Here is a 20,955-nt window from a genome sequence, read left to right as displayed (position 1 = left end):
ATATACATGGTGGGCTGTTGGGACCGCATAAAGTTTCAGGAGGCTTTGCTTGATTTTATTGAGCAGTATACGGGTCTGGAATGTGGGCTCTGAGCAAATATTTGCGTTTTGTTCTTCGCCTCTACCATCTGTCCTAATTGCCACCCACATTGTCCATCCTTGTTTCCTCACTTCCCCCAGCGCTGAGTAGCTGGCTGGAGGAGCGTATACGTGAGGCCAAACTCTCCGTCCTACAAAACTAAACACGCTGAGCGCGGGAAAGAACCCACAAAAAACAACAGAAAAAAAGAGGGACAGACAACAACGGAGCGCCATTTCTTATTTTACTTCTTTGTGATGTCTCTTCCGTTTCAAACATGTTCAGTCCTGAAGATCACTAACTATATTCCAACGACCACGTCATTTTGGGATACATTTGTGCCATTCCTATCTTCGAACTTCTCTCTCTCTCACTGCACGTTTCAGAGCAGAAACTTAATCAACGGCAGGGCCCTGATCGGTCGCCGTATATACGCCACGCTGTGTCTTGCATCCAGTTGCACTGTTCTACAGCGAGACTGCGCGCTTAAAGGGGCGTCGGCCAAAAAACACGGCACGTCAACACGAGCGCCATCCCCGGAAGCCCCACGAGTGAGGCCCACTTGGCGCCCAGACCGCCAGAGACGCTATATATACATACAGGCTGTTGACACGGTTCGGCGTCGCCATCCGGATGCCGTCTGACGCGCCCGGCCGTTCGTCACGCAGTGTGTGTGTCCTCGCCCCCCCCCCCCCCCCCGCCGTCCCCGTCATCGCCGCTGTAGAGCTTAACTGTGCCAAGAGCGTGTTCCTGACCCACCTTCGCTCACCGCAGCCAGTGGGAGGAGAGCTGGCCTCGCAGCTTACGTCACAAGATTCCGCTGGACACGTTGAGCTTTTCTTTTCTTTAAAAAACCGAATAGCTTTCATTGGTTCTTTCGCCGCGCGCTCATGCGCCACCTAGCTGCAGAGCGCGGAGGGCGAACCACTTCTCTCTGCGTGCGAGCTGCCAAAGCTCTCCGAGATGCATGCACTGTCCACCTATTATAGACTTTTTTTCATGCGCGATGTGGCAGCAGTGCGGTCGTGACCCCAGAGAACTTCCGGTCAGCCATTTTCGGGAATCCAGTTAGCCAAGAAAAAAGAAGTATTTTGAAGTATAGCATACTGTAAGGGCTCATATTTTTGATGTTTTCAGATATAAATAACATGCCCCATGCGTCGAACTCATGTGCAGGCTTTTTTTTTTTTGCGCTTAACAACACAATTCGTTGTCAAACACTCCAACTCGCCACAAAACTGGTGCCAGCTATAGGGTCCTGTAAGTTTATAGGCTATTGTAACGTGTTGATTCTGAGGACTCAACCAAAAGTCTTCTGGAAACTCCGTAAGCGACTACGAATGCGTTAATTTAGCGGCTCTGTTCTTTGCGAGATTGCGCAACTATGCGCAACGAAACCACAAACGCCACCTAAATGTTCTCGCTGCAACAAGTCATCAAGGACATCATTCCTTTAATAAAGGCGATTATAGTATTCCTGAAGAATTCAGTTGTTCATCGCCGACAGTATTCATTCGTCACGTGCATGCCTGGCAACCCTGGCAACCTCCTTGATTCCTATAGCTGCCGCGTGCGAAAGACTTTGTGAAGCGTTCTCGCAGAACGCGGCTGCTGACAAATTCAAATACAAATCCAATTTCGTGACAACTGACTTTGGCTGCGGACGGCATTTTGGTTAAGGTGCACGTGCGACCATCGATAAAACGTTTTGTCACCACGTTCTCAAGGCCAAATCTCGCAAATGCGTGAAAAAATATTTCCGAAAAGACAGGAACTGAGCAGCGCTACTTTGAAGGTTGCTCTATGTGGCGTGCAGAAAGAACCGCAGTACGTGAGTAGCACAATATGCATACAGAGGAAGCTCCGAAGGAACACGAGCCATTCCACTTTTGCAAACATGGATGACCAGCGAAGCTGTTTATAGCATACGACACAGAGGTGACATAGCCATAGGTACTGACACATTTACCCGGGTTTTTATGTACATTCACTCGGACGACGGAATCGCCGCTCCAAGGAGCCGGAGTAAACTATAGACACTCGTGACCTTTCGACGGGACCGCCACTACGGGAGAGCGGAAGGAAAGGAAAGGAGTTACGCAAGCGCTTGGAACGCCGACAAAGAGAGGGCGGTGCGACTGTAGACATCGCCGACGCGGGTCAAAGCGTACTATGTTCCTATCAGCTGAACATCTGGTAAAATTTGTGTTTGGGCCCAAGATACTAAGCTTACTTTTTCAAGCTGACGGAGTGCTTGAAGTCTGCTTTATCTCCGCCGCGGGTCGGCCCGGTATTGCACCATCTTCGGGATCGACCCGCGACTTTTGGGCTACGGACATCGATCCGCTGGAATCTAGCCATACACAGCTTCCCTGTAAAATACGCATAGCTAGTGTTTCATACCCTCTCATCACCGCATTAATATGTAAACTGGCTGGTAATCAGTTGTCCATGACCTTCATTCCAGAACATTGGAATATGCTATTCTACTCGGATTTTACTTTGTGTGAGTGCGGCCGTGGTGAGGTTGAGAGGAGAGCCTTCGACCCTGCGCTGCATTAAGAGAAAGTAAAGCACCAAGCTAAAATTATACGGATGTATGAGGGCTGTGTGTTGTCTGATGCGACTTCTATGTCGCTGTTCATTCTGCCTGAGCTACAACGGATTAGAAAATGCCACCCGCAAGCCCATGTAGATACCGGCATCGCATGTTCAGGGTTCGGAATTCGGCTGCGGCGAAGTCATCCTGCCGGCGCAGTGAGATCCTCGCGGTGTATATATTTGCTTAGCGTCAGCTTCTGAATAAATGATGTGTGTATATCGCTCGTAATTGCGCGTAAGCGGTGCCTGCTCCTGGTCATATTCTCGCACCAAATGCAGCAGCAAGCACCTACCCGAAGGCCCACGTCTGCCCCTGAAGGAAGCCGGAAAGGATCTGTGTGTGTGATCACTGAACGTGGAAAGGAATTTGTGTGGTGAACTTCAATCTCAGCGCTAGCTTGGTTCATCCACCGCGGTGTCTGTGCTGTAATTATCTAGACAAGTCCTCTATGAATATTTCGAAAGGTGTAAAAGCCGGCTCCACAAACTTCTTTAGGAGCCGCAGTCACTCGCGTAGCATCATAGCACCTTAATATTGATGGGCGTCGTCTACTTTCTCGTCCTGTGCCTCGCACTGTTAGTATACTGTGAATATGTACTAAGATGCATTAATCAAAGTTGCTGCAATACGTAGTGCGGCGCAGCCCCACGGCAAACACGAAATACCTTGTTACCAGTATATTTGTTTGTTTGATAACAAAACAGAACGCTAGAACCTTTGTATTCGTAGCGACAAAGGGCGTAAAGTAAGAAGCTATCGTAACTATCTGCCAATCTCGTTGATTCGCGTGTGCTTCTATACTGTGCCGCCTGCGAGTAGGCGGTTCTTTCTCAATCGCCTGCTCATTCTTAATTGGAATGGAGGACAGTGCCAATTGCAGCACATGTGGTGTCGAAGAAACGACCAAACATCTCCTCTGTGACTGCCCCACATGCGAAGACGAGAAGAGTGCCCTCCGGGCAGCTTTCGAGCGTTTAGACGACAGGCCTTCACACAGGAGACGATCTTGGGTCCGTGGCCTCGTGCGCCTAAGATGTGCAAGGCCACAAAGGTGCTGCTGGGTTTCTTGAAATGCACCAGCCTGTGACGGACTCAGCGATGGACGCTTGTGTGTGAAACGGTGCAAAATGCAAACTTCTCGCTTCCTTCTCCACTTTCAATCCCCTTTCCCCTGTGCAGGGTAGCTTACCTGACTCAGCCTGGTTAACATCCCTGTGACTTCCCCCTTCTCTCTCTCTCTCTCTACAAGCTTCGGCACATTATCTTCAGGTGGGGCTGAAAACCCCAGATTACAAAAAAAAAACCTGTGTAACTGGAGCAGATGTTATGGTTCCTTCATTGGAAATTCAAGCAAGCATCCCGATCTGTTAAGCTAATCATGTACTTAACATATATTAGATCAATGTTATGGCATGCTAATTGGAGACGTTTCAAGCTATATTAATAGAGTCAAATAAGAAAGTGCTGGGAAAGCCTCAAGGTACAATCTGATCTGGTTTTCTTGAACTCATTCCATTTGCAAGATTTTACGCCTCCTTGAATTGCCTGCGTTGCCCAAATGATCAACCCAGGGGAGACTGATTCATTTTCTTGCTATTGAGAGGCTGCTAGAATGTCAATGGCATACTACATATTGCTCTGAGGGAAAGCGTTAAGCAATGGCAGTAGCTTTAAGCTTTCATATGAGCTTTCTTCATGAACGACAATGGAATAAAACTGTTTACCATTACAAGTTTCAGAATACAAACACTGAAATTTTTAAGGAGACAACATAAAATTTTTAAAATATAGACAATAAAAAGTGTGCCTAAGTACAAGTACATGCATATTGAGTGGTTGACTGGCCGGCTGCGGAATGCGACAACGTCCGTAACTCATATACCGCGCGGTGACTGCTAGGTTCGGCATGCTTTTTTTTTCTATAGCCCATGAAACCCGCAAGCGGCATGATCATGCAATGTTGGCCTGTGCATTAAAGAAAGAAATGTGTAATAGCTGGCGGCCAACATGGCCGAAGTGCGATTTTTCTCTATATGTATTTAGCATTCGGGTGCATCTTATTATGCACGCGGGTGTGTATCGCGGTCTCATTGTTGTACTTGCAATAATGTAAGCGTTTACTGATACATTGCACCACAGCGATACATTCAACTTTGTGTTGAAATGCACAAAATGTGGACCCTCCGTGGTCGCCTAGTGGCTATGATGTTGGGCTACTAAGCACGAGACCGCGGGAACGAATTCCGGCTACAGCAGCCGCATTTCGATGGGGGCGAAAACACCCGTGCACTTAGATTTAGTTGCACGGTAAAGAAACCCAGGTGGTCCAAATTATTCCAGAATCCCCCACTATATACGGTGTGCCTCATTATCAGACCGTGATATTCGCACGTATAACCCCATATTTTTTTAATGAGGCCAGCCAGTAACTGATGAGATAGCCATCGGTATCGGCAAAACAATATTATGCAGATCAAGTGTATTTGGTGGAATCGACATGATGCTAAGCTTTTATGCAGTGATCAATAAAATTCTATAGAACCAACTGCAATGTGTACAATTGTCCTTATTTTCACCCGATGCAACACTGACTCCTATGCGATGTTTTCTTATGCAGCGCACAGGCTGTGACGTTAATCTCATGCAGTGAATACATAGGTCGTTGAACTCACTCAACAGTCATCTCAACAAGACTTGGACCGACCCGTGAGGTTGTGATCATGTGAACCTAGCTGAGCAGAATATTGGTGAACGTGAGTCGTCGCAAGTTGGACCGAGTATAATTTTAGCTGAGTCTGCGTCCGCGTGAGCCAGGCTGAGTAGAATTTCCGGAAGCCTGCCCACACACGCGATAAAATCAAAGCGTGGAATAAATCGGCAAGCAGCTGCATCTCACAATGGAACAAAAAGCAGCTTCAGACACACATTTGCAATGACGTCTTTGTATATCCTGCAAGTTTCACAGTACTTTAACTATGAAGTCAGTAATGACAGGATATGGTTATATGAGTTTATAGAGTAGTACATGTAATTGTAAACTCGTGATCATCTTTGCTTCTTTATAGTAGGACGTGGCTTGTGCCTCTTGATAGGTCTGCACACTTGATTAGCGGTGGACGTGCAAGAACCATCAGCACTTCAAAGGATGCAACTGGATGACTTCACTGCAGGATTTTGATATTCTTCTGTTTAACGTGTGATCTACTCTTTACAAAAACAAGGTGTTTGCCTGGTTTTCCCATTGCTGAATGTGTTTCGCAGGAGGTAGAGAGAGAGAGAAACAAGGAAAGGCAGGGACGTCCACGTCGAATTAGTTTCTTAGGATACTTTGTTACGTTACGACCCTCATAAAGAAAAATTCAATGCATTGAAGTAAGTGCAACATGCAATTACCTATTAAAGTGAAGGTTAATAGAGGGGCATTAAAGATACAAAATCTACAACATATCGAAGTTTCATTGGTTTCCGTGCAGGAAAGAAATGGTATACATCAGAAAAGAGATGAAAACTGTTTAAATAATGCTTATCATGCATTAACGCTTCGAAAATAAATTGACGATGCTGTTTATTCCTTGTTGAGGTGTTAAATATGCTGCTGTAAAAAAATTATTAGGATATTTAGCTTGCATCTTAGTAAGAAAACCCGTCTCGCAGTAACACAAGCTTGAAATGAGACGCTTAGTTCACCGGAAGAAGTAGTCGTGAAAGCCGACACGAAGTGACTGCAATTAAATAGTCTCGCGTATAGCGCGACGTTGAAACGTCGGATACTTTGTTGTCATGTCATATCCCCTTGACAAGGTACTTGACCGTAGTTGCACATTCTTTGAGATGCTCCGTCCGCAAAATCATACCACGCTACAACATTGGCGTTTTCGCATGTCGCGCGTATAGTTTGTACGCAACAAATCAGAAAATTGGAGCGACATCCGAAGGCCGCGTCTTTTCATGAGGGACACTCCGTAATATATACAGCCAGCAGCGCGTGTAAGTAGCCTAAAGGCACGCAAAAGTACGTACTATCAGCACCCGAAGCTAACGTAAAAAAAAGACAAAAAAAGAAAAGAAAACGTCGCTTGATTATCAAGCATGGAAATCACAGAACCGAATCTGACCTACCGAGTTTTTATCTGCCTTGTTCGCTTGTCGGTGCTGATGGCACGTACAGATAGCTCAATCCACGACTCCACTCAATTAGTTGCACTGTCCCAGGGCTTGTTCAGCGATGGAGGCCATTTCCCAAAACAAACGGCGAAATAGCTCTCGCAACCTTCGGAGCATTTTCGATGAAAAAGAAAAATCGCAGCGATCGGTGCGACGCCCGCGACTTCCGTCTCTCGTGCTAGCGAAATCGCACCGCCGGTGCGATAAAAATCGCGTCGTGTGAAACGGCCTTTAGACGGTTTTCATAGACGACGAGCGCGTTTTGCAGAAAGAAAAAAAAACGACAAAGCGAAGCGGACGCAACGCCAACGCTCAGTCGGCTCGCTGGTGTCGGCTCAGTTATGCCTTGCACACACACTATAAGCATGCAGGGTCGAAGGATCTTGATACTAGAGTTCGTGCTGAGCTGCTGTATCAATGCTCTGGAAAAACAAACGTCAGAATAACGTCATGCAATGTTTCACTTTAGTGCCGACTAACGCCGACGGTCTTCCGCCGGTCTCATCTCGCGCAGCGTCGAGGTGCGACGCCTGTTAACGCCTCAGGTGGCGCTCACCACGCCTGCATTCTGAGACGCCTGGTAGCTGCCAGGGCGCTGTTCCTGCTGCACAGCAGGAGTTGACTTGCGTGTTGCGTCGTTCCAACATCTTCTGACAGCGTACATTTAAACACGGTCCGAGGAGTTTCAGTGCAACGCTAAACGTTGCTTTCGCTGCCAATGCTTTGCACTACGGGTGTGTGAAACTGCCAAGCTTTTTGGACCGAAAGCTCCACTCCTCGAGGTACAACTCCCAAGGTCAATCTCAGCGCGCGTTTTACCTTCCGCCGTCGGCGCGCACTTGTGACGTCACGTCACGTAATCCGCTGCGGAGAGGCCTTGGATGGATGGATGGATGGATGGATGGATGCATGCATGCATGCATGCATGCATAGATAGATAGATAGATAGATAGATAGACAGATAGACAGACAGACAGACAGACAGACAGACAGACAGACAGACAGACAGACAGACAGACAGACAGACAGACAGACAGACAGATAGATAGATAGATAGATAGATAGACAGACAGACAGACAGACAGACAGACAGACAGACAGACAGACAGACAGACAGATAGACAGATAGACAGATAGATAGATAGATAGATAGATAGATAGATAGATAGATAGATAGATAGATAGATAGATAGATAGATAGATAGATAGATAGATAGATAGATAGATAGATAGATAGATAGATAGATAGATAGATAGATAGATAGATAGACAGACAGACAGACAGACAGACAGACAGACAGACAGACAGACAGACAGACAGACAGACAGACAGACAGACAGACAGACAGACAGATAGATAGATAGATAGATAGATAGATAGATAGATAGATAGATAGATAGATAGATAGATAGATAGATAGATAGATAGATAGATAGATAGATAGATAGATAGATAGATAGATATAGATAGATAAATTCTTCGTTCCGTAATTATAGAGTTCACAGCTACTTCAAAAAGCGAAAAAAAAAAGAATGGGACACGAAATTTACAGGTGAGCACCCAATGCACGCTACATTGTGTTTGTACATTCCGCTCCATCCGAAGGCAACGGCTACGGCCGAGGGTCTAAACGCAGAATCATCACCGTCATCACGCCGTCATGGAGTTGATAAACTAAGAAGAAAACACTAAAAACGCAAGGCCACTGCGTAGATAGTCAAAATAACAGTGTCTGCGCAAGAGGCTTAGGCTTCGCCTCATTAATCTGGGGCTCGCGGTGAAGCAAACTACATGAAGGAGAGCAAATGATGAGGTGTGAAAGCTCTCAGTTCTGTTTATTGACGAGTGGAATCTTTCCGTGCCGTACACTTTGACATAATAATAATAATAATATATAATATATAATAATAATAATAATAATAATAATAATAATAATAATAATAATAATAATAATAATAATAATAATAATAATAATAATAATGACGCAGTTTGGTAATTGGAAGCTGTCAGTAGGAAAGGTCGGGGCAGACTCGCGAGCATCCGAACTGTAGGTAAAACGTATCATCACAGCCATTCAGGAGAAGCTGTCACTTGCGATTATTCGACACATAACATCTAAATGATTCATATCCCCACAGAAAATGCACATGAAAAACAAGGACAGCGCAAGAATAATGAAACTTTTATATTAGGTTTTACACTTCTATTCTGTGTTTTATTCTTCTGATTCCGAGTGTTTGTCGTTTAGCCTATAGGGCAGGTGAAAGCTGCGACCGTATGCAGAAAATACTCTAAGTAATATTTTTCCCCCTTTTTACTTGAAGGAAGCGCCATTTTATTCTCAATGCACCAAGAGACGCAGTCAGAATTTGTGCTTTCCCATTTTCTTTTCCGAACTAAGCTTTCCGCGACTATGACGAGGTCGTTGCTCCTATTTACACTGAGCTAAGAAACAGAACGCCAGCTATGGCACAGAGAATAATAGAATAATATCAGCCGGTCAAATCGCCCCGGTACTTTATACTTGGCAGTTAATCATAACCTTCACATTTGACATTTCATGTGTTCGCAGTAAATGTGCCGCTCCACCCAGGCACTCGTTCTCTGACCTCCAGATAGGCATCTACGAAAGAATTAAAAAAAAATATAAGAAAGAATAAACACCCAAACGCTACGTTATGGTCCTCAAAGCCATAGTCGAAACGTTATATCTAGGCAAAACGTGATTTACTCGCGTCCAATCCACACGGCCCAGCGTCCAGCCACAAATCAAGCATGTTTTTGATTGTTGAATCGGTGAAAAACCTTCATGGACTTCCGCGACGGTCTATAATGGCCACGGTCGATTCACTATGCTTTGCTCGCACGTACGTCTCCGACGCCGTTTTCCTTTGGCCGGGGTCGCAAAAAGAATGGCCGCCTTCATGCAGTTCGCACCTCCGCGCAACAAATCACGCCCACCGCCGCTTCTGCAGTGACATGGTCACACGAGGCACTGCGCGAACGGAAGCAGCACGGCATAGGGGTGAACGGGTACGGGGTGTGGGGACAGTATATAGGCGCCTTGATGAACGGTATAATAGCAAAGGGGGGGGCGAACGTCCCCCGAAGAGCGGGAGGCCGGGAAACTGGACACCGCGTTGAAACAGCGCTGAAGGCGTGAGTGATTGAGTGACTCGACGGCTGCGCTCTGCAGAAGCACGCGAACGCCGGGCCGACTTCGCAACGCTTTGTCGCGCACCGCTCCCTTACCTCGCTCACTCAAAGAAGCGAAGGTGTCTGCACGTACGTGCGTGAGGGTGAGTACGCGAACGAACGGCCCCACAATGAACACGCAGTGCCCGCGCGGATAATATAGACCCGTTCACGTGGTCCGTTCCTCACCTCGCCGAACTGTGAAGGAGAGAAGAAGAAGGAGGCAGCGTCGTTCTTCAGATCCGAAACGTCGCAACGACGTTTTAAGGTTCTCGCGCGGTCCCTGTCGCGTGCCTTATTCGCTCCTCCCTCCTAACTCCTATGCCGGCGTGTTTTTACTTCACCGCGGCCGTCTCCCCAGGCTGGCCTTCGTTTTGTTTCTCTTCTCTCTATTTGGGCATTTGTCTTCTCTTCACCGGACCCGGCTGTCGGCAAACGAAACCCGGCAGCAGAGCTATGGAGCATGGCCAGAGCGGTATATATACACGGCGTGGGAGGGGGGGGGGGCGCAACCAGAGTTGTATACATACACGGGGGGGGGGGGAGGGGGCACAAAAAGCAGCCCGCTGGGCGTCGCTCTCTCGGGGGCTCACGTTTCTGTGAATGCGACGGATTTTTCCTTCCTTCGGGAGAAACGCTTGTGGGCCGTTTTCGTTTGCGACGTCCGCCATTGTGCGTCGACTGTCGGTGTTCGCGCGTACTCCGCATCCGTCAGCGCGCGTGCGCCGCGAATGAGGCAGAGAACGCAGCTGAGTCGCATTTGCAAAGGCGGACACCCCCCCGCCTCGCCCCCCCCCCCCCCTCCTAAGCCTTCTAACAGTGAATTTGTACCTGCGGCTGGCACTGTGGGCCCCGTGTTGCTTTCGCACAATCGCAGGGGGGTGTCGTTTTGATGCCTCGCGCCGGGGTCCCGCGGGTGATGGAAGAATTGTGGTGCTCTGGAGCGAAACCCCGAACGTCTTTAAGGCGGCCGTTTTTCGCTAAACGGCGCGAGTCTGTGCTCACGACCTTGAGGAGCGTCGTCGGGCGTTGAACTCGAGCGGAACGCGTCAAATAGACGCGCAAGCGTCTTGAAGAATCGCATCTCATTATACTTCCTCTCTCTCTCTCTCTCTCTCTATTTCTCTCAATTTGCATTCGTTCGAGCAGATAGGCAGTCACTATTCGGGCACACGGCCATTGGCTCCGAGTCCGTATAGTACGCCCTGTGATTCGGATTACGCGTGAAGCAACACCTGGCATGTGTGCATTGTGTCTAGCAATGACCGTAACGCAACACAATATGACAAAATTCTAAAATCAAAACAAGGATAGCTTAATAATTCTTTGAACGAGACCTCAGTTGAAGTTTTTCTTAGCTTGGAAGCCTGTTATGCACAATCTTAAATTCCATCACGGGTGGTCAACTTGGCCATATTCTCTGCTCTGACTGACTGGCATGGCGGCTGCGTGTTGTCCGACTGGCTCAAGACGCTAACGTAGGGACAATAAATAGCGCAATTCTAGTGTCCAGAAAATGAGATGCTTGAAGTTTATTCGAAATAAAAGCCGAAATAATAGGTGTATATTTAACGTTACATTAAAAAAAAAGAAGAACGAAACGAAATAGGAAAAACTTTGTGAGAGCCATCGAAAGGGGGAGCTACTTGTAGAATTGTTTGGACCTTTCATCTGCAAGACAGTGCACTAAAAACAGGTTGTTTGCTTCATTGACGACCGAAGAGAGAGAGAGAGAGAGAGAGAGGAAAGGGGAAAGGCAGGAAGGTTAACCAGAGAAAAAAATCCGGTTGGCTACCCTACGCTGGGGAGAGAGGGGAGGAGGAGGTGTGTGAATGGGCATGGTGCCACAAGCTTCATAGGTTCAGTGCTGAATGCTCTAGACAGTTCTCGAGACTAATGGCACACTTGTAAAACTGGCTTGGTGCATTCAGACGTGCATGGAAACTGCGTGGCGTGAAATGTCCACGAATAGCGACACAGATTTCTGTAAAATATTCGTAGGTTTCCACCAAGAAGTTATTGCCAGCCAATTGAACATCAGCGTAAACTGATGAAAGGGAGAAAATAAAATGCGTAGACATTACTTTCTTCCTTCCCATCTTTCTTTAAAGTAGAGTATCTGTGTATCTGCAGCCGGATTTACACAACAGAGACCACTACATTTGCAAAAGATGGCCCAAAAGGAAAAATGGTTGGTGGATGTATCAGCATGAGCGATCACACAGGCTTGTCTTGTTCTTTTTTTTTTAGCTGGTGTTTCTGTAGGATACTGTCTCCTGAACCCAGTAGACCTCCCACTCGTATTTTGATAGCTAGAAGATTAGGCGCCTTTTTTTGCAATTTGCTGTTATATCCACGTGTCCGGACCTGAACTATTAAAGGATTGCGGGGTTTTTCGTGCCAGAACCTCACCCTCTGATCATGAGGTGCATGCCGCACAATGGGGGACAATTTGGGGGCAATTTGGGACAATGGGGACAAATGGGGGACAATGGCGCACAATGCAGCACAATTTGGACCACCTGGAGGTCTTTAACATGCCGCCCCCATCGGAACGCGGCCACCAAAGCAGGAATCGAGTCCTCAACCTCGTGCCCAGCATCGAGACGCCATAGCCTCCGAGCTACCGCGACGGGTACCGAAGTATTCCACCCGTCCCACTTAAAGTATACATTTGAATAAAGAAATACCTCGGTGACCACCGGTGCCCAAAATGTCTGAGCGGGCGCCTCGCCACGTCATTAATACCGACACCTAATTAACTCCTCTGCAGCAAACGGGTTTCTCCCAGTGGTATCCCATTACTCCAGTTCCGCGCATACACCGCGCGAACCCACACACACCCGCGTTTTCTTTTTTTACCGCACCCTTTCATCCAGCAGCCCAGAGAGAACGTTGTATCGTCGGATAATTTAGCCTCGCTTGTAAGCGGTGTTTTTATGCGAAGCATATTACGAGGGCTCAACCCAGCTCCTCAGGCGCGGCGGTGACCATGAAATCACGTGACACCGTGACGTCACGACAGAGGAGAAGTGGCTTTGGCTCAACTCTTGCAAGACGGGCTGGGTGGGAATCGAACCAGGGTCTCCGGAGTGTGGGACGGAGACGCTACCACTGAGCCACGAGTACGATGCTTCAAAGCGGTACAAAAGCGCCTCTAGTGAATGCGGTGTTGCCTTAGAAACGAGCTGTTTCTAAGGCGTGCGTCTCTTGCTCAGGCGCACATTTCGTTGCCGCGCCGAACGCTGCTTTGCTCGACGCTCACCGCGTCCAATGCGGGGCGCGTAGTCGCTGCCCTGTAGCCCATTGTCTTACACCCCTTGGCGGGTCGACGGGAACGCTGTCGCGTTCCACTCTTGAAGGCGAAGCAGTAATGCATGAGTAGTTTCTTCGTCTAGCCGAACCAAATACAGCCAAGCAACAGCAGTTCACCAGGCTAAACAGTGGTTGAACAACTAAAATAAAGGCTAGTATGCTTCGCATCCTGGGCTTAACCTTACCTAAGCCACAGCCTAGAGCTCAACTAGAGCTCAACCCAGCTCTAGTGACGCCGCGTCGTCGCGTCGTCGCGGCGTCGCGGCGGTATATAAGCAGCTGCGCTTGCGTCTGCTAGACACTCACGAGGTGAGATGCCTCCTGGAGACACAGCTGCTCGTCGCAATGACAAGCGAAGGTTGCGGCGTGCTACAGAGACTTATGAAGAGCGGGAAGAACGTCGGGCCAAGCAACGTGCTCAGTATGCGGCTCGGCGACAACGTTCTATCACTGGAGAAGAGAGTGCTTCCACTAGTTTGGCCATTGAGTGTGACAGTACTTCTACTAGTTCGGAGCGCTGGAATGCTACCAAACGAATGAGACGTGTCCGTGAAACTTCTGAAGAGCGACGGCAACGACTTGAGAAAGAACGGCCAATCCGAGAAAGGCAAAACGAGAAGCGCAGGAAACGACGTGCCGAAGAGGCGGGTAGCCGTGTACAATTCAGCGAGGCAGTTGCAGAAGAACGTCGTGCGGAACATGCCAGAAGAGTGGGCGAATTCGAGTCTGCAACGCGTGAGTTTACCAGACGTTTCGTTAACAATCCATTTGGTTATGCGTGTTCGGTGTGTGATCGACTATGGCATAAGGACAAGCTTACACCAGTGTCTGAAGTGATGTTTCCGACTTTAAAGCTAGCTTATCCGGAGTGGGACAGAGAGACTGTAGCCAGTGCTGTGCTGTGCAACACGTGTAAGGGTAGCCTAAGAGGGCAAAAGATTCCCCTCTACAGTGTTTCCAACGGTTACACTTACCCGCCGATGCCGGAGGGATTGCCGCGTTTTAATCCGGTTGCCGAGAGACTGTTATCGCCGCGCATACCATTTGTGCAAATCCGCAGGTTAATGAACTGGAAGAACGGACAGTATGGCATCAAGGGGCCAATCGTGAACGTACCAGTGGACACTGACCAGATGTTGAAACTGTTGCCTAGAGATGTGGACGACCAGCAGCAGATACTAGTGAACATAAAGAGACGCCGCATCGATAGGGGAGTGTATCTGGCAGACGAGGTAACGCGCGAACAGTTGCTGCCGTGGGTAGAGGTGCTGCAAAATTCCCCTCTATACCAGCACTATGACATTAAGATTGATCTCGAAAAGGTGAACAATTTGATCGATGTAGTTCAAAACAATGAGGTGGAACTTGAGGAATGCGATGACGGTGGAGATGACCCAATGTCTGACGCAGCCGCTTTAACAATGGATCAGCATACTGTGATGTATGATGAAGACGAAGCTCTCAACCGTACTGTGACAATGGCTCCCGGCGAAGGTCAGAGGCCAATGAGCATTCTCTACGACACGCACGCAGAGGAACTGTCGTTTCCACAGATATACCTCGGCCACGCTAGATACATTAAGCCAGAAGCAAAGCCCACCATTACGTCCATGGCGACGTCCGAGATTAGGCGCAGTGACAGACGGGGAGCCTTGCCGATGCACGTACTCTATATGGCCATGAAGGTGATACGTCATCGCGTCTGCGACACCTTGAATGCCGTCTTCAAGAACACCCAGGGAGTACAGAAGTTGACGAGGGGTGATGTGGAGAATCCCGAAAAGATGGAGAACCTGATTGAGCGAGACATGGGTTTCATGAGGGGTGTACCCAATACTATACAATATTGGCATACCCGCAAGGCCGAGCTGTTTGCCATGATACGACAGTTGGGGAAACCGACGGCGTTCCTTACGCTCTCGGCGTCTGAAATGCACTGGCCTCGACTTCTCGAACTCTTGAAGAGACTGAAGGTTTCACCCTCTGACTTTGACGTAGGTGAAGAGGAGATGAACAGTTACCACGCAGCCGTATTGGTTAACGAAGACCCGGTGGTCTGTGCGGTGTACTTTGAACACATGGTTAGAGTAATCATGCAAATACTGTGCAACAAGCGTATAAGCCCTTTCAAGCCTAACCACGTTCTGGAGTATTTCAAGCGTATAGAGTTTCAACACCGTGGCAGTGCCCACGCTCACATACTCCTTTGGATGGCCGATGCGCCAAACGAAGTGGTTGAAAACGGTGGTATGCCGGAGACGGTTGCACTGGCCGAGCGACTCCTGTCGGTGAACAACGAAGCTTTGAAGAGGCCTAGGAGTCAGCGACACGAACATACCCACACGTGTTACAAGGGATCCAGGAAGACGTGCCGATTTCATTTCCCGTTGTGGCCGATGCCTTGTACCAAGGTGTTGACCCCGCTGGTATTGTCTCACGAGGATGAAGATCCCGAGGGTACCAAGCGGTTCGAAAAGCTCAAGGCAAAGCGGGATGCGCTTCACGAAGTCTTGGACGGTACGGTTTACGAGTCGTTTGAAGCCATGTGGGAACAGCACGACATACGGGACTTTGAGCACTACCAGATGGTGATCCGGTCCGGCCTTACGAGACCCACTATGATGATGAAACGAGATTTGGACCAATGCAATACCAATGCCTTCAACCCTTGGATTGCCGAAATGTTAAACTCCAACATGGATCTACAGATAATCCTGGATGTGTATGCCTGCGCTGCCTATGTGGTTGAATATGTAAACAAGGCAGCCCGTGGCGTGTCTTCGCTAGGCCGAGCCATCACGAAAATGCTCGAGGAAGACGAGAGCAAAATGACTTACGAACAGGCGATGCGAAAACTGGGTGTGCACATACTGAATGGCATAGAAATGTCTGCACAAGAAGCAGCCTGGATGTTGCTACAGTTTGATATGAGCCAAACGAGTACGGATGTCATCTTTGTGAACACGGTTTGGCCCGAAGAGCGAGTTCGAACTAGGAAAACTAAACGCCAAATGGACGAGGAACAGTTGGACACGACCAGCACCGACATCTGGCGAAAGGGTGTGGTTGAAAAGTACGAAGAACGACCTCCTGAAATGGAAGATGTCACACTTGCAGAATTCATGACGGAATACAACATTAACAAGTTGGTCAAGCGGAGGAAGACGGCCATACTTCGGTGCCGAGACTATGATGTTAACGACGTCGTTAACTACAAGCGGGAACATGTGATGCTGTACTTGCCGTTTAGAAAGGAGAATGACTTTCTAGACCGTAACGAGTTTGAGACCATCTTTGACGAGAACAAGGAGAGGATTATGGAAGTCAAGAGCAAGTACAACAGTGCAGTTACAAAGGCTGAACTCTTGGAATACATTCGCGACATCAACGAGAGTGTCGGAATCGAGGACGGTTGTGAAGGAGAAAGAGAAGAGGAAAAGGGAGAGGATGGTGTGTCTCCAGCTACACTGGTGGTGGAAAATGACGATACTGACATTGTACCGGAAAGCACAGTCACAAGCGTCGTCGTCGCTGCAAATTGCCCCGCCGTCAAGAAAAGAGAGGGTTGTATGCCTTTAGATGAATTTCACGCAAAAATGAGGATGACTAACCATCGTCAGCGCATGATAATCGAAGAAGTGATTCATGGCGTCACGAGCGAGGACGCCAAGCCTCTCCGCATATTCTTCACTGGTCCGGCTGGATGTGGCAAGACCTTCACACTTCGATTGATCATGGATGTCTACAACAGGTACTGCAAAAGCAAGAAGATTGGCTATGGAGACGGGGAAATTTCTGGGGTTAACGCTTACATAGCCTGTGCCACGACCGGCAAAGCTGCAGTTGCCCTCAATGGTGTCACTGTCCACTCGGCCTTTAAGATTGTCATGTCTGCCGGCCGCGAAGATAGGAGTCTTTCTGCAGCTGACCTAAACACGTTCCGAACCTTGTTCAAGGGGGTGAGGTGTATCATAATTGACGAAGTCAGCATGTTGTCATCTGACTTGCTACGACAGGTCGACAGAAGGCTCCGGCAAATTAGGGCAGATAGAATGAGGGAGCCGTTCGGTGGCTTTGACGTCATTCTATGCGGTGACATGAGGCAGTTACCACCGGTCAGGGCATCGGAAGTGTATAAACGCCCCAGAGCAAGTGGTGCCGTGTTTAGCACTGACGTTATACCGTGGCATCACTTGGAATACTTTCCCCTTACTCAAGTTGTCCGCCAGAGCGACGTGGTGTTCTCCAATCTTCTGACCAAGATTGGAGACGGTGCTGTCCTGGAAGACTTTGAAGTGGACCTGATAGAATCAAGATTTGTAGACGCCGAAGGGGCAGCGCTATGTTCAGACGCCGTTCGGCTGTACTACAGTAACGGCGAGGTGGATGCCTATAATGAGAAAATTGCTAACCGATGTGAACACAAAGTTGAACATGCAGCTAGGGATTTGATAACTGGCTACCGAACGCATGAACAAAAGGAATTGGCTAAGCGGGCACTAGAAACTTTCAGCCGCATCGAAACGGGGAATCTGCCACCGATGGTTGTCTTATGCTTGGAGAAGCCGTATATGCTCCTTAGAAATATAGACATAACGGATGGATTGGTTAATGGAATGGTTGGAAAGCTCAAGTTGATTGAGTATGATGCACAAGGGGAACCCTCTAGAGTTTGGCTACAATGCCCCCCTGGAGTTGGAATCTTAGCCAAAGGCAAAGCTTGCCCAACGTGCATACAGGCGTAACATCAACGGCTGGATACCCATAGATTTGGTAACCATGCAATGCCAATTGAAGGGCAAGCTGGTCAAGCATATGTCAGTCAGGCGGACGCAGTTTCCTCTGATACCCGCCAGTGCCATGACAATTCATAAATCTCAAGGAGGGACATTTGACGTAGTCGTGTACGAGTATGCGGCTAACCATCCAAAGAAGCTGGTGTACGTAGCCCTCAGTAGGGCTACGAGTTTGCAGGGGTTGTACCTTACTAACAAACACGGATGCTACAAGTTTACACACAGAGGGCCAAACCCGGACAAGTCACTTAAGGCAGAGTTTGAACGGTTGGACAAGCACAAGTTGGACACTGCATTTAGCCGATGTGAACAACTGGTGATGAACAGTGTGGTCACGGTAGTTACGCTGAATGTAAGATCGCTGGTTGCTCATGATGAGGAAATTTCCACTGACCCCTTGCTTATGTCTGCTCATGTGTTGGTGTTTACAGAGATTGGGCAAAGCTTGGATGGATGTCCTAAGACTGTGTGTGGTTTCAGCCTGGTTGGTGCAACGAGACGTCTTGGCCAAACGAGAAATGCAGGAGTGGCAATCTACGTCAGGCAGCCTTTACAAGCTACAGTTGTGACGCCTCCAGTGCCGATGGAACGAGGGGAAGCTATATGTGTGGAGATTTCTGTTTTGGACTTGGTTGTGGCCGGTGCATATATCGCGCCCCAGACGAGCAACGCAGACGCGATCAACATTTTGGCGGACGTACTGCCACAACGAACTGACAAAAGGATGTTGGTCTGCACGGGAGACTTTAATAAGGACCCAGTGAGGGACAAAACATTCCTGCAAGATGTTGAAGAAAGATATGACCTTAACCTGTGTGACCTGCAACCAAAGTCTACAACCCAATGGGGCAGCAGTTTGGACTTGGTTCTGTGTAGGAATAATTGCAGACAATACCGAATAAGTGATGTACAAACTAAGAGTCATAGCTTTACGGATCACAAGAGTGTGTTTATTGGTTTGCAAAAAATAAATGATGATTTGCAGTGATGTACTGGTTCTGTGTTAATCAATAGTGACCAAGTATAACCGAGAACAGCCATGCCTTACCGAGATTAGTCAAGAAGACAAAGTATAACCGAGCATAACCATGCCTTACCGAGTTTAGCCGAGAAAGACCAAGTATAACCGAGAACAGCCATGCCTTACCAAGTTTAGCCACCAATATGCTTCGCATCTGACTAGGCTTAACCAAGCTAAGCCTCGGCCCATTTTTTTTAAAAGCGTTGTCACGTGGTTAAGTAACGTTTAGAGGGGTCTTATCACGCAACAACACTTCCCTTGGCTACGCCTTTGACACCATCTTATCATCCACTTTATCCGACTAGGTTTGCCTAAACTCACGCAATCGAATCCCTCACTGTATAATCGACCAAGGGTGTACTTACTGGGCAACGCATCATATTTACACTACAGAAGATGTATGTGAACTGAAATTGCAGGATTTTGTTTTTCTTTCATTTAAGGAACGAAATTTTTTTTGTCTGTTTACACCAAACTACAAAAGTTTTCTTAGTTTTATGAGAATTTGGTCCTATAAGGTTGAATAAAATTCTGGGGTGAAATAATCAGGAAAAAGTCTGAGCTGTCGTCGCCTGCGCTGAAACAACTGTCTCTGTCTCTTCTGCGCGAGAGGTACGCGGACAGTGTACATACTTATACTGATGGTTCCACGAACATCCAGTGTTCGTCCAGTGCTGTGGTTGTCCTAGCAAGAGCTATAACCATCAGCTTTAGGACTGACCACCCAACGACATCCACATCTGCAGAACTAGCTGCTCTTCGCGCTGCACTTTGTTTCGTCAATCAGGAACCACCTCGACAATGGTCAATCTTCAGTGACTCAAAGGCAGCCCTACAATCTGTGCTATCAGCTCTGCGTCGCGGGCCATTCGAACAGCTCGTGTTCGATATTAGATGCTTACTCCATACATCACATGAGAAAGGACATCACGTGACGCTTCAGTGGCTGCCAAGTCACTGCGGCGTCATAGGAAACAAAGACACCGATAAAGCCGCTCGGGCAGCTCTTGAAGACACACAGGAAGAGGCCATACCACTTTCCCGGTTCGACGCAGCCAGCAGACTTCGAGTGCTTTCATGGGAGGTCACGCTCTCTCTATGGTGCACACCAAGCAGCCAGAACAACCGGAGCAATTGTCAACACGACCTGCCCTCCTTGATGCATCTCTGTATGCCAAATGGACTCCGCCGAAGTGAGGCCACTCTGCTTTATTGCTTATGGCTAGGGGTGGCCTTCACAACATCTTACTCATTTCGCATTGGAATGGCCGACAACGCTCTCTGCAATTCCTGTCTTTGCGAGGAGACGCTAGAAGACATTCTGTGCGACTGTCCTGAATATAATGTTCAGAGACAGTCCCTGGCGTCCGTTCTAGCGCACCTTGACAATAGATCATTGTCAGTTGCAACTATTTTCACATGCCGCCTACAGAAGACATCGCAGCTGAAGGTAATGAAAGGACTACGGTTTATGAAAGAGACGGGCTTGGATAAGGGACTGTGACAGTGATGTCACGTACCGCGCAAGGGTGACGGACTGTAACTAACGATATGTGGGCTGTGTTATGTGCTCTCTCTCTCTCTCTCCTCCGAATCTTTCATCCCCCCATCCCGCTCCCACGTGTAGGGTAGCAAACCGATTAAGCTAAACTGGTTAACCTCCCTGCCTTTCCTTCTCCACTTTACCTTCCTTCCTTCCTTTCCTTCCTTCCTTTCCTGCCTTCCTTCCTTCCTTTCCTGCCTTCCTTCCTTCCTTTCCTGCCTTCCTTCCTTCCTTTCCTG

At 48.2% G+C, this 20,955-nt stretch overlaps 2 protein-coding genes and 1 pseudogene across 3 annotated transcripts in view; 2 read left to right on the top strand and 1 right to left on the bottom strand.

Annotated features, from left to right (window-relative positions):
* LOC135916151 (PR domain zinc finger protein 1-like) overlaps positions 1-20,955 on the bottom strand; it is a 256,776-nt gene that overhangs the window by 185,760 nt on the left and 50,061 nt on the right. The gene's annotated exons all lie outside the window — the stretch shown is intronic.
* Positions 2,224-2,403, top strand: LOC135916152 (U2 spliceosomal RNA; annotated as a pseudogene).
* On the top strand, positions 13,679-19,061 carry LOC135916134 (uncharacterized). Its single transcript, XM_065449398.1, has one exon. It carries the CDS (start codon positions 13,893-13,895, stop codon positions 18,099-18,101), a length of 4,209 nt encoding a protein of 1,402 aa, XP_065305470.1. The 5' UTR covers positions 13,679-13,892; the 3' UTR covers positions 18,102-19,061.

Source organism: Dermacentor albipictus, chromosome 5 (genome assembly GCF_038994185.2).
Source record: "Dermacentor albipictus isolate Rhodes 1998 colony chromosome 5, USDA_Dalb.pri_finalv2, whole genome shotgun sequence".
NCBI classification, from domain to species: domain Eukaryota; kingdom Metazoa; phylum Arthropoda; class Arachnida; order Ixodida; family Ixodidae; genus Dermacentor; species Dermacentor albipictus.
The sequence above is the reverse complement of the archived record's forward strand: the minus strand, read 5'-3'. Positions and strand labels throughout refer to the sequence as shown.